The 18,689-nt window shown below is 44.7% G+C and overlaps 2 protein-coding genes across 9 annotated transcripts in view; one reads left to right on the top strand and one right to left on the bottom strand.

The window, feature by feature from the left end:
• LOC110979923 (LIM domain-binding protein 2-like) overlaps nt 1-5,741 on the top strand; it is a 35,387-nt gene extending 29,646 nt beyond the window's left edge. For all 7 annotated transcript variants that reach the window (XM_087145098.1, XM_087145099.1, XM_087145101.1 and 4 more), the window contains one exon: nt 3,756-5,741. In XM_087145098.1, the coding sequence (XP_087001224.1) occupies nt 3,756-4,013 (258 nt within the window). In that variant the 3' untranslated portion in view covers nt 4,014-5,741. The remainder of the gene's footprint in view (nt 1-3,755) is intronic.
• On the bottom strand, nt 5,569-14,380 carry spon2 (spondin 2). 2 transcript variants are annotated; one of them, XM_022236139.2, is made up of 5 exons: nt 14,105-14,380; nt 12,273-12,469; nt 8,578-8,792; nt 7,807-8,239; nt 5,569-7,382 (listed from the first exon to the last, which is right to left on the bottom strand). In XM_022236139.2, exons 2-5 carry the CDS (start codon nt 12,466-12,468, stop codon nt 7,093-7,095), a joined length of 1,134 nt encoding a protein of 377 aa, XP_022091831.2. In that variant the 5' UTR covers nt 12,469; nt 14,105-14,380; the 3' UTR covers nt 5,569-7,092. The 2 variants fall into 2 exon arrangements, with proteins under 2 accessions (XP_022091831.2, XP_022091830.2); XM_022236138.2 differs by having other exon boundaries at nt 12,273-12,472; nt 14,105-14,375.
• Between the last annotated feature and the right edge of the window lie 4,309 nt (nt 14,381-18,689).

Here is an 18,689-nt window from a genome sequence, read left to right as displayed (position 1 = left end):
TATTTTTTTCTGTTTTTAACTTTTAACTATGGATGATTTGTGATGGCATTTTATTTTCTTATGCATGCATGATCGCTTGCATGTCTGCATGGTATTGGTGTTGTGCTTTGAAGTTCGGCAGCAGCCCAACAAACCATGCATGAATTGACCAGATAGACAGTATGGGACCCCCATTTTTTACTGTGATTTTATTTTTTTTTCTCCGGGTGCATTTGCAATGATTTTGGCCATCAGCGTTCAAACACATAATCACCAACAGAGCGTCAACACAACGGGCAGACTTGCCAAGGAAATACTACAAGAAAGGTGAAACGTATACTGACTGACCTGTCGGAGTCACACATCTCTCACCCTACTCTGGGGATTTCCCCAGTACAAGAAGACATCCGTTCAAAACTGTAGAAACTGGACGTGCTGGAGTTGAAATTTTTACTGGCTTTTGCCAGAAAGCCATTGGATAAACCTGCAAACCGTCACATGCGTCGGAGGTCGATGCTGTCAAGGGGGTTGAATAAATGGATTGGGTTTGGCAGGAATCTTGGCATCTTCTAGGTTTCAGAAGATGACAGAGTCAAATCAACCCGAGGTTGTGTTGACCCAGAATAGCACTGCTCTGTTAAGAAAATAAATCGTGGAAAAAGGAGTCACCATAATTCCACTGAAAAAAGCACGGTGTATTAGTTTGAGTCCCATACTGTCTGGCAGTTGGATTCTGTTTTGTTCAATTCTAGCATCTTGACAAACTAAAGGAAATATAAACATGAGCCTAATAATAACGTAAGCTTGATATTGAACTAACATTGATTGTTAACATGGACTCGTTCGCAGAAATAGGGCGAAGAGCATAGATACGCGAAGCCTCAGTATGGCAGGTACATGTAAAAGTTTCTTCCTTGTAGCAGGGATCAAGGAAGTAACATTTTTGAACCAGAACAAGCACCTTTGCTCGGATGAGGGATTATGCGGAGCCAAGCCAAAAAACCATTGTTAGATCTTTGAAGGAGGGTACCAGTGAAACGTGGGGGGGAGGGAGGCAGGCAGGTACCGGTACGTCTGAAGCTGACTAACTCTCTGACATGATTAAACAGCCAATTGTAATGCCTTGCTTTTACCCTCCACCTACTAACCTCTAGCATGATGCCGATGTGTAGCTGCCTTGCATGCAGTGTACAGGAACAGCTCCTCCGAAGGAACAAGTCGGTTTTTTTTTTTTCCCCTGTTACTTTTTGCTCTTTTGGGTCCGCCGTGCCTGGTCTATCCACCCAGATGCGTCCATGTGTGTTGGCCTGGTCCATTCTTCTGTCCTAGGTTATACAGAGAAAAAAAATAGATATATCATTGGTCAAGGTAGCAGTGACCTTCACTCGAACAAAGAAGAAAAGGCGTTGACACTGCCCTATCTGTCTTTAAAGGAACTGTCTTTTTTCAGCAACCACATTTAACAGAATTCAAGGGAAAAAATTTCCAGTTAAAATCCCTTTACCTTTTTTAAAACATTCAAATTAAATGAGAGAATACATTGTGTAGTGGACTTTTTGTCATGTCTTAAATCACATCCATTTGAAGACCTCAAAATTACTTGTTTTATCCTATTCCTGCATGACCATTGACAGGTAAAATATTCTCCTCTGTGAGGTGGACCGAAGGGGATAATTGAGTGGGCCGAAGGCTCTCTACAAAGTTGCCCTTTGGCTGCTCAATCACAACTCACTACTCAACTTCACCTGAGCACTGGCTCCTTTTCCCCCCCACACGATTGAGTTTTTTTTTTTTTCCCCTCGAGGGGGTGCCGGGTTTTCGGTAACGGAATGCTAGGCTTTGAATTGCTCCCTATTTGGATTTTTATTTTTCTTAAATTTGACTTCCTTTACACTTGCTTGGGCCTTGTTGGAGACTTGTGGCTTTGCCTTGTCAAACGTGGCAGTCTGGTATATTTCTAGGAAGTTGTAATGCCGAAAAATGAGAACATTTTAGAAAAGTGAGCATTCTATTTAGTAATTTTGATTAGTATTTGGTAGAGACAAGCAGTTCAAGTACAAGCACCAGATCTTTTTTTAAAAGCAAAGACTGTTTTCTACGCAGTGGTATCTGTATATTGGGATGTTGAGGCACACATTATTCAAATTTACTGTGAGCTCAGCTCTCTCTTGAAATTCCTCCGTGCAAGACTGAAGCAGTGTTCTCTGCTGCTTTTCAAAGAGAAATTTAGTATTGATGGATACATGAGTATCTCGCACAGCATCGTACTGTGCTGATTGCTGTGCCGTGTCATGCTGTGGTGGTATGGTGGTAGAACGCTCCTTTAGGGCTGGTGTTGTCTGGTCCACTGGCTTGTCATTTTGTCTGGTACCCAACATGCCTCGCTTGTGCTGTCACCCCCTAAAAAAAAACCCCTGTAACCTGAGAATTTCAGGAGAATTGGGAAGTGATTAATTTCCTGCCACTGAGAAACGAATCCTCTATATTAGTGATTAGAGAGGGGTGCTTTGTGTGCACGAAAACTAATGCAGATATACAGTTTCGTCCATTGCAAAGAATTTGAGTAGATACCTTCCAGTTCGGAGACTTAAAATAAATTCCAATTTGTGCCTGTGAAGTTGCAATTACATGTATTTTGCACATGTGAGAAAACCCCCCCCCCAAATTAATTGTCCACGTTTTAACCAAAAACAGAGTTACCAAGCATACAGCGTGTCTTTTATGTGTGTGCGGTTTAGATTCATTGAACTGTGAAGCGCACACACAAATGTGTCTAGCAGACTTCTGGGAACCACAAAATACATCACCTACAGTGTCACATTATTGCTTGAACACTGGTCCTGATTTGTTTTTTTTCCACTTAGAAAAATATGGTACATGTACATGCTGCTTTGTCTTTTGATCTCATCAACAGTTCTTAATCTGCTTACTTTCTGGGGCTTGCTTTCCAATTTCTTTGCCAGGCTCTGTCTGTCGTCCTTTTTCTTTTTGTATGTCTCCTTCCCACCTGTTTTTCTCGAGTGTCTTGCTCTACTTTGCAGTGTTTAGTTTTGCTCTCTCCTGTGTGAATAATACAGTGATAATGCGGTGGCGGTGATGGCTTTTGTGTTTGTGATGGTCTGCGTACGATCACATTTTGACAACTGCTCTGTGTTATTGATTTGGCTGGCTCGACGCTCTCATTAATTCATGAATCGCTCACCTCCCCCTCCTGCCCACCTCCTCTCTTTTATCTGTCCATGTTCCAATTTGCTAATGTGTGATGAATCATTCATGGTTCAACTTAATTGGATTGGTTGAACTTGTTTGTCAATGTCAATTTGAATGCTGTTGCAAGTAATGGGAATTGCACTGCATATCAAGTGATACCTTATTTTGTTAGCCTGTTTTGGAAGCGTACTTGTATGCACATACATACAGAAGTTCTTTTCAGTAAATTTAAGTTGTGCAATTTTATTTACGTTTTTTTTGTGGCCGCTTGACCTTGACTGTGCTAAATGCAACAATGTTCAGTGTTCTTGTGATTGCCTCTTGGGGGTCGTGGTTTATTTCTATCTACTGCAAATTGTTTTCTAATCGTCAACTTTCCTGTTAATTTCCTCCAACCAAGATGAAATCCATCCGTTGTCCTTTTTTACTCACGCCAGACCCCTTACAATTAACGGAATTAAAACATTGGCCTACTGAGAGGCATTAGTCGCTCGACAAGCCAACAGTGCATCATGGAGGTGATAAAATTTGTTTGCAATGCTTGTCTGTTCCTCCCTTTGACCCAGGACGTGATGGTTGTCGGGGAGCCCTCGCTGATGGGCGGAGAGTTTGGCGACGAGGATGAGCGCCTGATCACGCGCCTGGAGAACCAGCAATTTGACTCCAACAGTGGCATGGACAACGAGGAAGATTTCGAGGCTGGCAGCGGCAAGCGACCATCGTCCTCCAGTGGGCCGGGGTCCTGGGCCCCCGCCGATGTCAAGCCGCCTCCCCCTGTCTCCCAGGGCCAAGACGAGAAAGCAACCCCATCAAATTCAAACTGAAAAAAATTAAACAAAAAGTTTTCAACCAAAAAAAAACAAAAGCCAGTTGGACCCCTCCAGTATCTTTCACTTTACACTTTTTCGTTTTCTGAGGTTTTTTTTGTTGCTGCTAAAATGGATGGCACTTTCACAGGTGTTTGATCCTTCAAAAATATCCTTCCTCTCTGCTGGGAAAACCCTGAACGTAGCAGTACCTTGTGGGATTCCTCAATGTCAGACATCCCCGCATGGTTAAGTGGGCAGGTCTTTTGCCAAAGAGATGTGGGAGTAGTCGCATGCGAGTTTTCCTTTGCCCAGCATCACCTGGCTGTCTCTTTAACGTTGAAAGCCTGGACTCTTGGAAGTCAAGTTCCGACCTTGAACCTAAGAAAGTTCCGACCTTGAACCTAAGAGGCTCAATCTCTGTTCTTCTGAGGGAGAGTGGCCATGGAAGGAAATGGAAGAAGAGAAAGTTATCCTTTTGTTCATTTGTTTCTTTTTTTCTTGACCCATTACCCACCTTTGGCTGCCCTCTGGCTTGAATATACCATCGTGGGCGTACAAAATACATTTGTGTACACTGCGCATTGGTGGGCTGCATTTCGAAACATTAGTGTATTTGTTTAAGAAATCTGACAGTGCCTAGTCTCTTCTAACCTTAAAGCTTCTAGGGCAAGGGTAGGGCAAAACTGCTGTAAAGACATTCTGTAGCCTGCTAATTTTTTTATTTTTTTTTTTGCCGAAGAAATATAGGTGTCAACAGAGGGCGCCAAACGTTACTTTATGCGTATATCATTTTTCGTATTTATTATACTTGAGGTGATAGTTTATGTAAGTTTAGTTTTACTCCTGGATTTATTGCTATTTTTCTGTCTATTCTCTAGGGTGTTTCTGTGTGTGTTTCTTGTATCAAAAGAGGTGTTTTTTCCCCCAAATTTGGATCCACCTGCTCCAAGTCTGCATGCTTAATTTTGGGGCTTTGCTGCAAAGTCTGTTTCTACTGAATCTTACATCGCATTTCAGGATAGGGAAAGGGAAAGTGAAATGTTCTGTTTCTGGTTAACAGCGCAACTCTGAAGTTGATTGGAGGGGATTGGGGGAGAATGTGTACCGGACTCTTTGGTCATACATGCTGGTCAGTGGAAACCAGTTGAATGCGACATCAGTTGCCAGTGATCAAAGTGTCGTTCTGTCCATTTGAAAACACGTGCCACCTGACCTTTCTTGCTCTTCGCTGCGCACTGAGCCAGCACAAAAAAAAGTGAAAAAGAAGAGAAAACAGTGAAGAAAAATCCTGCCCTCCTACCCTGTTCTCACATATAGCATGTAATATCAAAATTACCTGTATGAGGGAGGGCAAATGAAAAACCTAACCAAAGCTAGTTTACCCAATCCCTAGACTAAAAACTGATATCTGTGTGGGTCTGCGATAGTTTGGTCTGTGCTTGGTGGTTACATGTACTGCAAAGTTTCAATTGTAATTGGACTGTGAAAGTTGGTGGGCTCTGCAGAAGAGGTCTTAATCCTAATACAAGCATCAAACATTTCCTCGAACAAACTGAACAAACACAAAAGATTCTGTTACTCTCACTGTAGCTGGGATTCTGTTTATTACACCTATGTACATTGACTCCACTGAAAGCATTTCTCTATATACACTGCACTTACTGCATGTACTTTGGGATAAAGTCACGTCATGCAGCTCTATGGGTACTTCCAACCCAACTTTAAACAAAAGAGAACTATAAACTTCTGTCTCACCTTCTTTCTCCTTTTTTAAATCTAGTAACTTGGTATTTTTACAGAGCGTTAATTACCACACTGGTTCAGACTTGGTGTCGGCTTGAGAGCCAGAAGACACAATGGTAACTTGAATAGAGAGAGTCTTCTTGTCAAATGCAGAGCATTAACTTTAAAGTTCTTTGTTTGTGGAACATTCTGATAACCTCCAGTCGGCAATCAAGCAGACTTCATAGGACCTGGACTTTAACTGTGTTGTAAGCAACATGAAACGTGGTCACTGTTCTTTCTTTAAAAACCTGAATTTGACAATGCCAGATTTTGAACCTTTGTAAAACAAAACGTGGCATCAGCCTTTGTACATATTTCATAACTATATCTTTCCTTTCCCCCTGCCGGTCTCCGTTTCCTATTTATATTTCAAAACAAAGGGATTCTTGTAAGTTTTATTGGACTAGCTTAGACGAGTATTTGACAAACACCTCAGTTATTTTTACTGTATATATTATACAGTATAGGCTAGAATAAGTATTTGTATGAATGAATTGGGATGTGCAGAGGGTTTTTCCTGTTGCGAGACAAAAATGTCTTCAATCAAAAAGTGAAGAGTTCGTAAATAAAAATTCATATGGAGTGCGATACCTTTGTCATTTTCTGAAATTTGTGTGTTTTAAACTAGAACCATTAACTTCCTCCGCACTTTATGCACGGGAGTAGAACTGTATTTTTGTTGATCATTTTGTATTGTTTTTCTGGGCGTATTTTCCTATTGCGATCGCAACAAACATTTAAGAATATACATCTATTTACACATTACATTAAATTATACATTTTCACTTGTGCACGGGCAAGAGAAGGCCGGATAGACCACAGAAAGTAAGTGCAATCACCATCTCCACAATTTCAGCACTAAATTTTAAAACTTTACAAAAAATACAAAAAATGTGGCCATTAGGGGGCCTAGCTACAATTGTTAAGTTTGCAGAAAGACAACAAATTCAATCGGAGCTAAGATAGGTGGACTAAGGGATGGAGTAACAATTTGCCTGCTTTCTTGTTGGCTTTTTAAAATTCAAAGCAGTGAAATTATTTCTATTGTCTCCGCTGTTTTGCTGCTCTTACAAGAATTTATGACTGATAATTAGCTGTTCCAGCAATTCAGCCCAAACAGCTCTTGTTTTATTTGGAATTTGTTTTGATTTGATGTGTCCAATATTTTCCAGTCGGACTGCAGACACTAGACGTCAATAACTGAGAAAAAATTTAATAAGAAATTTAAAAAAGTCTCTCTATTTCAGAAGTTGCCTGGTCAAAGCTGTGTTAACTGACACATTGGCAAAGTTTCTGTATCTTGTTTGTTTTAGACGATGAACCTATTTCGCTTCTTCTTGCCCATGTAGTTCCGTCGCTGGATCTTCATGTACTTCTTGATCTCCTTCTTGATGCGGGCCTTGGAGCACCTCTTCTGAGGCTTGGTCAGTTTGGCCTGGCAGGCCTCCACGGCGATGAGGTCTGGGCAGTCTCGCCCACCGTTCTTGGGCGGCTGGATGACCAACCGGAAGCGTCGTCGCAGCCCCACTTTGCAGAGGGTGTCGCAGGGGCTCCATGACCCCCAGGGTGTGACCTCACAGTCGTAGGGTATGACTGTTTCTGTTGGAGGAGACGGGAAAGGGGAGAAATAAAGACGGAGTTTAGAACCAGGCCGCTTCGGAATGTTGTGACTGAAAATACCACTGGCTTGCACCTGCAGTTAAGTCTCACGGAGGAATGTTTTACTCCAGGCTACATTCAGTTGATTTACACAACTTGGGCCAAGCCAAGCATGCCCTGGTACACATTGTTTCTAAATGTGAAACTGTTCAATGGTGTGTGTAAACCAGTGAAATGGAAGTACCCATCATGCACCCCTCTTGGTTTGTTACATAGCGCCCTCTGTGGTTTGGCAGTGAACCCATTTGTTAACATGCACAAGACCACAGAAAGGCAAATTGAAGAACTTGACGGCGGTAGAATGAGATACACCAGAAAGACCCTAGAAGCTAGGGGACTGTCTTCGGTTGTTAGTTACACCCACCTGGCTCTGTAGGGAGGTCTATCCCTGGAAAGACATATTCTGGGCTGTCACCGGGCATCTGAACATCTTCTCCAGCCTTGTCCAGCCCCGTAGCCACGGGGACCAGCTTGCCCATCCAGGCACTGTTGTCGTCGCCCACTGGCTGCCACACCAGTGTCACCCGGGCGATGGGCGGCAGTGCATCCAGCTTCGGGTAGAAGAAAGAGTTGGCCGGGTGGTTGGGGCGTTGCGAGGTGATCTGGGTGATGGGCTCCTGGGGGTTGGTGACGTAGTCAGGTGAGGTGAAGGAGAACCCACCGTCAGTGCCTGCGTCCCAGGGTTGTAGTTCCAACTGCAGGGGGTCCTTGCGCCAGGAGCCCCCCTCACAGAGGTCTAAGCCACTGACTCCGACGAACCAGTCCGGACTCGGGATGAGCCGAACTGCAAACGATATCTGCCAGAAATATGGACAGGCTGTGATGCTGTGGTTTGTTTTCTCCTACATGTATACATCCTTGTTTGATGTAGACTTTCTCTAAACACAGTGTTGGCTTGACGACCAAATTCTCTGTTGGGGGATATTATTAGGCCTTCCTTCTGTTGGCTCCTCCCCCCCATTCCCAACTGAGACTCTTAAACTCTCACCAATTTTAAATCTTGCTGAATCTAACTTTTGTCCAGTGCATTGGGTCGTGCAGTGTACAGTAGTGTTCTCTTGTGCACAAATTTGTGTACAAAATTATCCTCAGTTCCTTATGACCAGTTTGCTCTCAAATCGATATTTGTCCTTACCTTTGTGTAGTCTCTGTGTGCAAACACGGTGGTGGTAGACCGTCCAGTACCACTGCCGATCGACTTGGCCGCGAAGACAGACCCATTTTGTAGCTTGACCATCTCGCTTTGCATCTGCTTGCCGGACGGGTCCTCACCCTCCGCAAAGTCCTTGAAGGGCTGGCTGACCAACTGGCCCGGCTCCCACATGGTGTAGCGGTCATTGTGGGATAGCCCTGGACAGGAGGGAGAAAATATGGAGCAAGTGAGCATAGTGTCGCTCAGAAAGCGATTGGTGGATGGACCGATCGGAGGCGCCCAAGAAGTGGTTGTGATGAGGGACCATTCATGTTCCTGCTGTCATTGTTGCCTTTTGCTTTCAACCGGTAGAGGTGTACATTAAGACTATAAAATGGCTGTGACCACATCCCCCTCTGCCTACGATTGCGCATTATAAACCGTTAGGTATGTCAGTTACTAGTGTGGGGAGTTGATGACCCCTTGGTAGCGATTATGATTTTTAGATGAATAGAAATTAACCATCAGTAATCAGGATTGTCCAGATGGCAAATGAGAAGAGGACACCTCTCCGCAGAGGGCGCCCTGGCAGCGTTATCTCCTGTGGCTTTTGGGGATGCAGGCTGTACCGTCATGGACCGTAATTACCATAATTTAGGTAGGCCCTAAATATAATATTATTTGAGATTAATTTAGGGTACGCTGTCGAAGTTGAAATGGATGTTTATGACGAAACTGGAGAAGTGCCAGTGATTGGAACGCAGAAATACATGTGGCTAGATTTTTGTACCAAATGTTCGATCAGTCGCGCCGCGAGCTTTGCAATGCGATGGTTTCAGTTAAAACTTGCCTCTCCCCTTTCTGGTCATTTTCACCGCACCGTTTGCAGGTGTCCATTTCGATTGCCGTCACAGTCGCAACAGATGTGAGCAGGGGTCTGTTAACAAGCTCCTACTTCGAGGGAGCGAATTGAAGTCAGCAAAAGGGAGGAAAGTGTTTTCATATTAATTTTGGCGGGTATCGGTCGGTGTTTGTGAAAGTCTGCCGTCTGCACACATCGCTCAACGAGAGTGGAAAGAGCAGCGGTAGCCGGACAGGGTGACACCGAAACTTTCTCCCCCTACCCGAGGGGTTAATTGTATTTGACTACGGTGGGAAATCCTAGCTTCAAACCGTGTCTCCGTCTTGTGGGAGATACGGCAGCCAGTGGGCCCCTGATCGCTCGCTCGTTCTCAGGGGAATCGGGTATTTTTGTCAGGGACGCCAATTGCACTCAGAAGGGGTTGAGGGTGAGTTAAGTGAGCCCCAGGGCGATTGTCATAAGACGTGGCCGAAGTTTTGACAGGGGCTTCCTAAACAAAGAGTTGTTTTAAGATGAAATGGATAGGGTGCGTGTGAGATGTGAGAGAGAGACAAAAGGGGCGACGGTACCTATGAGCCTTTTCGGGGACGCCACAACAGCGTAGCGGTGCGACTCTCTGTCACAAATACGCGGGGCTGGCCGGGGCTTGGGCCCTGCCGATTTTGCACCGACTGCCAAGTCCCCCTGGCGCGCGCCGGGCCGGCACGACATGATCAAATTAGGGTAGAACAACACGGTGATTCTCTGAGCGTTCCGCCGACAATTAGCAAGGCTGGCTGGCCTGCCGGGTACCGAGTGTCTTCCAGCCTCTGACCTCTGCTACTGAGCGGGTCCCGGGACTGCACTTTGTGAAGGGCACCGCGTGTAACAGGCATATCATATCCGTCCAACCTATAGTATAAAGACTAGGAATGAAATGATAATAATTCAACCGGTGTCTATTTCATCCCTGCACATTCCCATCAGCTCATCGCCGCGCCTTTTACATTCTACACCGGACAGAGCGTCTCGCTATCATCATGCCGTAAAATCGGCAACCCGCTACGATACTAACAGCCTGTCATTTCTCAACTTGCCCAGACAGGGTATCGATGAAGATGGGCAAAGCGTCGAGCGGCGCGTTGTCTGGCCTGGACCCGCGTCTCACCCTGCCGTAGGCCGTCTAGAAATGTCGACAGCGCATTGTCTTCTCGTCCGCTGCCCGCCCCTCGACTCCTCTGCGTCGAGTCCCAAATGCCATCGGCTCCTGGCGGCAAGCGATGGCCGCGAATGAACCCGACGGAGGCTGGACGAAGATCTACCAGTAAACGCAATGTGACAAGACTGGGTTCGATCGTGTGGAAGGAAAAACAGGACATCCACAATCCAGAAAAAAAAAATACTTAAAGCGTTGCACAAGCTAGAAATACATGTTACACAGTCAACTTGGAAACCGAGAGAACAAAGACAGACATCGTAAAAGATCGCAGTAAGATAAATAATTACATAAAATCAGTGACTGTAAAATAAGAATGAGATAATTTCATTCAGGTAGATTAGTTGATTTCCCTCGGACCCTAATTTTGCATTATTGGTTTGGATTCGGCCATAATGTAAAAACTTTGGTATTGATATCCCACGTGATTTCCATTATTATCTTAGTTAAGTTGAGACGCTCATAACACGAAAGCAATGAACGATATCATTTGTAAAGTTTTAATGGTACTGGGCATCTAGCCCGGAAAACCACTCTCATTCACAAGAAAGTTCAATGCGAAAGTTCAAGGCGTGTAGAGAGTCTGTAGGTCCAAGGCCAAGTTCGCATTAAGGCACGCAGCGGGAAACCCCGAATCGCTTCCAGTGCATGGAGCGACGGACCCGGACCATCCACCGCCGACCACAACTCCATCGAGATCTGGAGCGCGTACAGGGACGCTCGAGAGCATGCGGTTTGAGTTGAAGTTACTTTGGATGAGCAAAATGTGTTTGGTATTAGTTTCCCTGCAAATCTATCGGGTGCATTCGGCGAAGTTAGACCAGACGTGACCCCGGTGTGTGCCTAATAAAAAAAAATTGTTCAGGGACAAGTTGATGAAGACCACCAGTTTAGGCATGACAGATCTGAACATACGAGATAGCTGGAACCTGTAGGCCAATAAGGTACCGGGGATCTGTCTGAGAATTTTTGAAAAACAAAATGCCCAATAAGTTTCTTGGTATTTGCAAAACATGTTCGCCTTCAGGTAGATATCATCAGCGATCTGTATTATCCGTGACACGCCATAGCCACGCTTATGAGTTTTGGCGGGAGTTTTGATCAACAATTGGCGCACGTGGCTGAGATCTGCAGATGCGCAGTCGCTTATCTGGAACTCAAACGTGTCCAATTACAATCGGTTATAACTCGCAAACCTCGTCAGGATTATGCCCAGGTGTTTCTATGCGAGTAATTCTGACATTTCACGAAACAAACACTGTTTACAACAGGCCTGATCTTGTGTCATGTAGCTTTTTTGGTTCGTTTACCGCCTAAGAGGATACGAAAATTGTTTTGCATAATCTCTTGAAAGGTGAACAAGCAAAGTTTACTTCATTATTCTAAGGTCGTACACCTAAATGTCCATTTTATTTAAAGTTTGTGGACTGCTCTGGAACCAGTCTGCCCCCAGTTTCGGATATCAATTTCGGGAAGCATTTCTGAGGTTTACAGACTCGCCTCAAAGCCTATCCTAAAATCATATAGTCAAAGATTTACTGTACACTCATAAAGCCACATTAAGAGGGTCCATCAAGCAATATCGGAGAGGAATCCCCAAGAACCAGTGTAGCCGCAGGAGCTCATGAATGTCTGACTCACCGATCAGCGTAGACCACTGTGCGCTTTTGCGGTATTTCGGGTAGCTCTTGGGGAAAGATCGCTCACTCCATAGTCCTTGGAACTCTAACCGATAGCTGGCCCTCTCCTCACCTCCACACGCCGTGGTCACGTCAACCTGGAAGCTCCCGACGAACACCAGCAAACTCACCAGTTGTAGTCTGCTTCTCTGGGCCATCCTGCTATCAGAGGGAGGGTAGAATACCATTAACTTCTACCTGTGAGAATCAGTTTGGCTTAACTCCGATTGTGGAGCCTTGTCTGTTAGGGATGTTGTTGCTGCCGAGTTGGCTTCTTATTCTTACAACTAACTGTATATATACTTTGACGACTCCTTAGGAATCATGGTTTGCACCAATCCACTCTGCACACAGGCGAACGTTTAACGGGATAATTTTGCATTGTAATCAACCATATTCAACCCTTTTCAGATCTCCTGTCGACTTGGTTTTCATAGCGCCTTTTTTGTTGTTAGTTTAAGCGATTTCAAACTGAGTTGCCGTTTTGAGTGAGAGACTGAAACACGAAGCTAGCCCCGTTGTCCACAGTCGAACACTAATAAAATAGTGTGTAATAGTGTCGTTTAATGAAATCCCTTGCCAACGTTTTGAAAAGTGCCGCCAAGTGAGGCCCTGACCAACACCCGTGGGCGTTAAATTTTGTCCCTTGTGTGGTCGTACCGTACGTGGCTAAGTAACTCAATTTATTCGAGACTGTAGGGCCAACACGCCATCGGGGATTCGAAGTAAATTGGCCGCATCTCAGCCGGTGTACCGCAAGCGCTCACGACATCCAAGCTCACCCTTTGCCTAATATCATAATCAGAATATGCATTCTGTGACGCATAGGTGGCGCAAAATGTAAGCCACACCACGAGCAACAAACACAGTAGTCTCCACTCGAGTCACTTTCATTCTGAAAATCGCTCGTACGAGACTAGTGCCATCGGAATGACGTCAGGTATTCGATTACTAAATTGACGTCACTGATATGGCCAGGCCGTTGCGTTATTAATTTGCGATAATTGGGATTCACACCTGACATTTACAGCCGGGATTTTCCTTCCCTGAAGGTTAGGAGTTTGCATATTAGTCAAGTAGCGTATGTTGTCGACCTAAGCCAAAAAGACTTAAACTAACTCCCAGGAAATGAAACAGTCTGTTCGTTTAATGTCAAGAAATAAATCCAGTATCACTAACAAAAACCTCAAAAGCACAACTTGAAGTAGTGTGACGAGTTGAATAACCCAAAGTATCAACCGATGAAGATATCTGCAAAGACGGTTTCCATGGAAACCATCTTCAAGTTATAAGTATGATCATACTTATAATAAGTGAACTCCGAAGTCTCTCCTTCCTTTGATATTTTTATAACAAAACCACCTTCGCGTCTTTTCACGGTTCGACAAAGTTCACACAATGAGTGGCTTTCATTACAGGTCGTTTGCGGCCACCGAGACAAAGTTTAAAAGAAAACTTCATCGGTAGTATTATGTCAAAATTCTTGGCTGGACAGTTTTCTTTGATTAAGTATAGCTGCAGTGAAAAAGCTACATTATAAATGGTCACCGTACGACACAGGAAAAACGGAAAACGACAGAATGGCGTTGTATTTTATGAGTGACATATAACTGATTTCGGGATAGGCTAAATTTTAAACGTTCCGAACAGGATACTTAGGGGAAAAGAGTGTTTACTCAAATTATGCGTGAAGCACTTTGGGATGTTTGAAATCAGATCTACTAGCCAGAAATGAATGTCTAAATCTGGCTGAAAAGTAGGAACGATGGAGGAAAAATATTGACTACGGCTTACCTGCTCTGAAGATTGCCTTCGTGGGATGAACGGTGTCACGAACTGCAAATCTCAGACTGTGACTGACTAGTCGATTTCAAACTGGATCTGAGACGAAGTCGAGCTTGATAACCAACAGGAAGCCGGCTTCAGGGACCTCGTCTGGACGGTAGAGGGGTTGTGATGGTGTCTGAGGCTGGTGTGCGGACGCGTCTATCCTTTATGCTAAACTCGCTACGCCCACCCGCGGTGTCAAGCCGCGTATCGGCCGGCCGGATCCAGGGACGCTCTCGTTGTACATCAACTTCAGTCTTTATTGGCCCTACACCCTCTTTCGCCTCGCATGTGGACTTGCTGCTAGTCCGTGGTGCGCTGGCAGGATTGCTATAATATCAAATTTGTCGTAATCGAAGGGATCATTACCGCGCAGCGGTGCTGCCGGTCTTCAAAAGAACTCATGGGGTGGGTGAGCCCATCGACTGGGCGGTCCTTACGTGATGAGGTAACATTATATCGGGGTGCATTCATGATCGCTTTCGCCTTTTTGAGGTTCTTGGGAAAGAGTGCAGCATGTTCCAGAGTCCGGGTTCAAAGGGGACGAGACAAGAGGAAGCGACGGGCCGCTGTTTTCAAAACTTCCTGTACGCAGTTGAGGACAACCAGAACTTTTTAATTGCCAGCTTAAACAAGTGCACATTTTTCGTGGAAACTTTGTTATGGAATCCTTTCGAAAGTAATAAGTAGCAGAGATCTAGAGTTGCGACGAGAAGAAAACAACAACCGTAACAAGGAAAGATTCTCTGAGACCGTCGATAAATATTGCAGTGGTTTACTGGCAATTCCCTGGGATAGCTGTGCTAGATACTATACGCTTGTAACAAACGGGGAAATTGGGATGGTCTGGATTATTTCCCTCATGCAATTAAACTATGAGGCGTTATAACCTTACTATAGATTGAATATCTATACAAAGGATTCTCTTCGGCATTAGAACACCATCTATAATGATTGATGGCTGATTGTTTATTTTGTTGAGAAATTGTCTCACTGCAATAAAAACCAACTGGCCCCAGGGCCCGTAGGCAAATAAATTCTCCCCTAGATCGAAAAGAACTCGGAATTCAAAAGTTCAGCCATTGGTGCAGCTCTGAGATTTCGTTTTCGATTCGTGTCTTCAGGGGAGGAGGGATGGGAGCCTGCGACGCGGTGAACCCGTCTGACGGAAGACCAAAGCCACTCGAAGCCGTCATTGCATCTTGAGATGACGTCATTCCCGGTCGCAGTGCATCAGTTTACGTATTGGCTGTTATAGTAATACCAACAAAATAAAGCACCCATGCCTATTCTTGTGTCGAGACGCAGTTGTATAAGCAAGGGATTTTGTTTTTCAAATACACCGTGCTAATTTTGATGGTAATTGAACCAGATCGTTCAAGTTGCTCAACCTTTCACTACATGGAAATGGCCTCCCAATAGATGCATACGTGAACTTACACACGCACGCATTGCCATCGCTACAACAGAAACAAAGAATTATTTCCAGTAATTGATTTTAGAATTGGGCTTGTAGGAGGAACTCGGCATGAAGTCTGACCTACCTCCTTAGGAACTTATTGCGTCGTTGGTATCGAAGAATTACATGTTGTCGTTTGTTTTTGAAAGTGTGCCAAAATTCTGAGATTGTACTCCCCATAGAATGAAAGGAAAAAAAGAGGCACAGCTAGAGATTTGTAATGATCGCCGCTTGGGCCGTTGAAGGTCCTCAAAAGACCCCCTTAGAAGCTCCAAAGCTCCGCCCACAGTGTCTACCCACCTTTGATAAATTATGTTTACATTATCTCAAGCCGGGCGAATCTCTTAGTGTTTTAGTTTGAACTAACCTTATGTGGAAGCTGTTATATTTTGCCAAATGGTTTATTGTTGCCAACCACGGCCCAATGGGACTTTCATTTCTTTTTAACTGGTTCAGATTCGGCGATTTCACAAGCATTGTTTGCCACATGTATCATATAACCAGACTTCAAGTAAAAGTGTCACTTGATAAAAACTGACTTTTGGCAGGGAAAGAATTCCTAGTTCTTAAAGGTAAGCTACACGGAGGAAAAATCAGCAGAACTTGGAAAGGATCGCGCAGACCCCCCTTTTGACGGTTTCTACATTTTTACCACTAAACCTATAGGCCTATAGCTCCAGGCTAGTACGGCAGGGATCATAGGCTCTACCTCAAGTTGAGAGTTTATTAGATTAGTGGCAATTTAGCAATCACTTGGGTCGTTTGTAGACATATCAGTGTGATAGTTTTGGGGTCAAGTTGAAGTTCATCTGGCCTGAGAAAGTCCCGGGTATGGGGAAATGGAGGCGGAAAGCCATGGTGTGCAAGAACCTTGGCTTTTGGTGTTGAAAGCTGTGCTTGTGTGAATTTCCCGAAATAGAGTTTATGTATTTAATTCGCAAAGACACAATTTCATACCTGTGACGGATTGTACTTATAAGACTAATTCTGTACTCTTTGCGTTATGCACGAAGTGCTCTTTGACTATCAGAACGTATACACTGATAATGGTTATTGCTATTTGCCGAGCAATGAGCCTGAAGTGTTTCTGCAAACTGTACTTGAGTTGAGTGTTCGAGGTTTGAATTGAACGGGGCGTTATCTGCAGAATCACATTCACTTTACCAGCTTCGAAGCTTTTCCGCTCTAAAAGTGGTCATTTTCAAATATATGGAGCTATCATTTTCTCTTAATAAGTTTTATTTTTCTTCTGAATGTCGTTGCAGACGAAACTGTAAGACTCTGACTGAGTGGCGAAATGGGGCGATCTGTCCTCATTCTGCCATTTCTTCGAGCAGTCTATGTACAGGTATATAGTGGAGTAGTTTGTGTCATGAAGATTTTTATGTCCTACCATGGAGCTGTCGAACGGCCTGCAATGACAAGCCGAGTCAGTGCTCTAGCAGCTGTAGGTATCTGTAGAGTGTGTTCGTGGGACAGGTTCGTAGTTGGAGCGCTGCAGCCGCCGTCACGTAGCGAGGACTGACGTGTAGACTAAGCGGGAAAGCGAGCATCAACGGTGCCCAATTTGACACATCAAAGGGCGCCGCCGGGGCCGTCGGGGCACCAGTAAGATCCACCTGTTCTTAGACTCTGTACAGGTCGAAGATTATGCGTGCCTGCTAGCTTCACATTTTGGGGAAACGATGGCTTGACACTATAGAGGTTTGCTGGGGCTAGTGGTCCTTTTTTCGTGCGGGAATCTTGCTGGATTCTTGGTAGATCAGATTTTACGTTTTTCGTTTACTTATTCTGTGTCGTATACTATGTGAAACTGCCGTAACTTGCTTCAATCACTGGTTGGTTTTCATTGATATGAATGAATTTAGCAAAGTACATGTTTACACGTGATATACGTGTACTCCACACGACATATTGGATCGTTGACTGCGACATTGTAGACGCGAATTATCGCTGTTCAGCAGGGTGAAGTTTTGGCTCACTTAATCCGAGAACTATTATCTTCGTGTAATATTTTGAAAAAGTTATGTGTTAACTGGCAGCTTGTCATATAAGGGCGTTCGCGTAATGGGTCCATTATTTTTTTCGCGTCGATCCGGTGAACTTTGCGGTTTTAGCACCCGCCGTGAGCTGGGCAGCCGGGTCGCAGGGGAAGAGGTGAGTTTTCACGGTGTGAACGATGCGCCCCACGCTCGCCCCACCTGTTCCCCTCGTAGCCACCGCTGGGATCAAGAAGGGGCGGCAGCGGCCCTGAAATGTCACCGGGCTGGGTTCCCTCGTCCGAGCACGGACCGCTCACCGGCCCTAATTGGCATGAGGACTGGGTATATACCCATTTTTAGGGGTCTCTTGGAGGGTTGTCTGGATAACCCGATTAGGCTGGAATTATACCTAAACTGGGTACCGCGAAATGGGTTTCGAAACCGTGGGATCACCATTCACGAAAGCTGTAACAATAATTTGAATATCAGCTCGCTGAATGTAGTTGTTCTGCGTGGGTTTTGGGCCTAAATGTCAATTCACGCGATATCATAACTTGGGTTTGAAACGATGTTTTGAAAGCTGGATGTGAATTGAATTCTTAACCACAAATATTATGTAAACCAGCCCGTATAGCTATTTTTACGCAAGCGCAGTCTTTTAAATGTCACAAAAGGTTTGTCGTAACAGCGTTGCCCTGGTCTGGTGTCCCGAAGCGGACAGCGTTGTTTCCCTTGCTCGGGAGAAGCAAAGAAAGGGTCCGAAGTGGTATCGTAAACAAATAAAGCCTACACGTTTGATTCAAACCTCTTCCCCACCAATCGTGCAGGGGGTTGGGAACCCCAGTCAGTGAAGTTCTTGTCAGTTTTTGGTAACCGCTTTGGACATTTTTAGCCTGAGTAGCGACACCGCAGGGTTCATTCAGCGCCGACCGCGGTCTTGGTGGGATGCCACAACCCTCGCCACATTCTTTCTATCCTTCGTCTTCAAAGTTGAACATGCAAACAGTATGTCGCCGTTGTTTTTCAAAGCTTCTGCTCTTGCTTATATTTCCGGCCCGAATTAATTGTGGCTCTCGCCTAGGCAAACACTATGCATCCTAATAGAGTATAT

This window comes from Acanthaster planci, linkage group LG13 (genome assembly GCF_054643075.1).
Source record: "Acanthaster planci isolate LZ-2023a linkage group LG13, COTS_SCS, whole genome shotgun sequence".
Lineage (NCBI taxonomy): Eukaryota > Metazoa > Echinodermata > Asteroidea > Valvatida > Acanthasteridae > Acanthaster > Acanthaster planci.
Note: the sequence above shows the minus strand (reverse complement) of the source record. Positions and strands in the feature narration are given on the sequence as shown.

Bases quoted from the DNA above. Each gene is read 5' to 3' on its own strand.
- spon2 (XM_022236139.2), bottom strand. From the start codon at position 12,468: ATGGCCCAGAGAAGCAGACTACAACTGGTGAGTTTGCTGGTGTTCGTC. The intron at 8,793-12,272 runs GTGAGTCAGACA...CCTCCTGTCCAG, and splicing joins ACAGTGGTCTACGCTGATCG to GGCTATCCCACAATGACCGC. The intron at 8,240-8,577 runs GTAAGGACAAAT...TATTTCTGGCAG, and splicing joins CACACAGAGACTACACAAAG to ATATCGTTTGCAGTTCGGCT.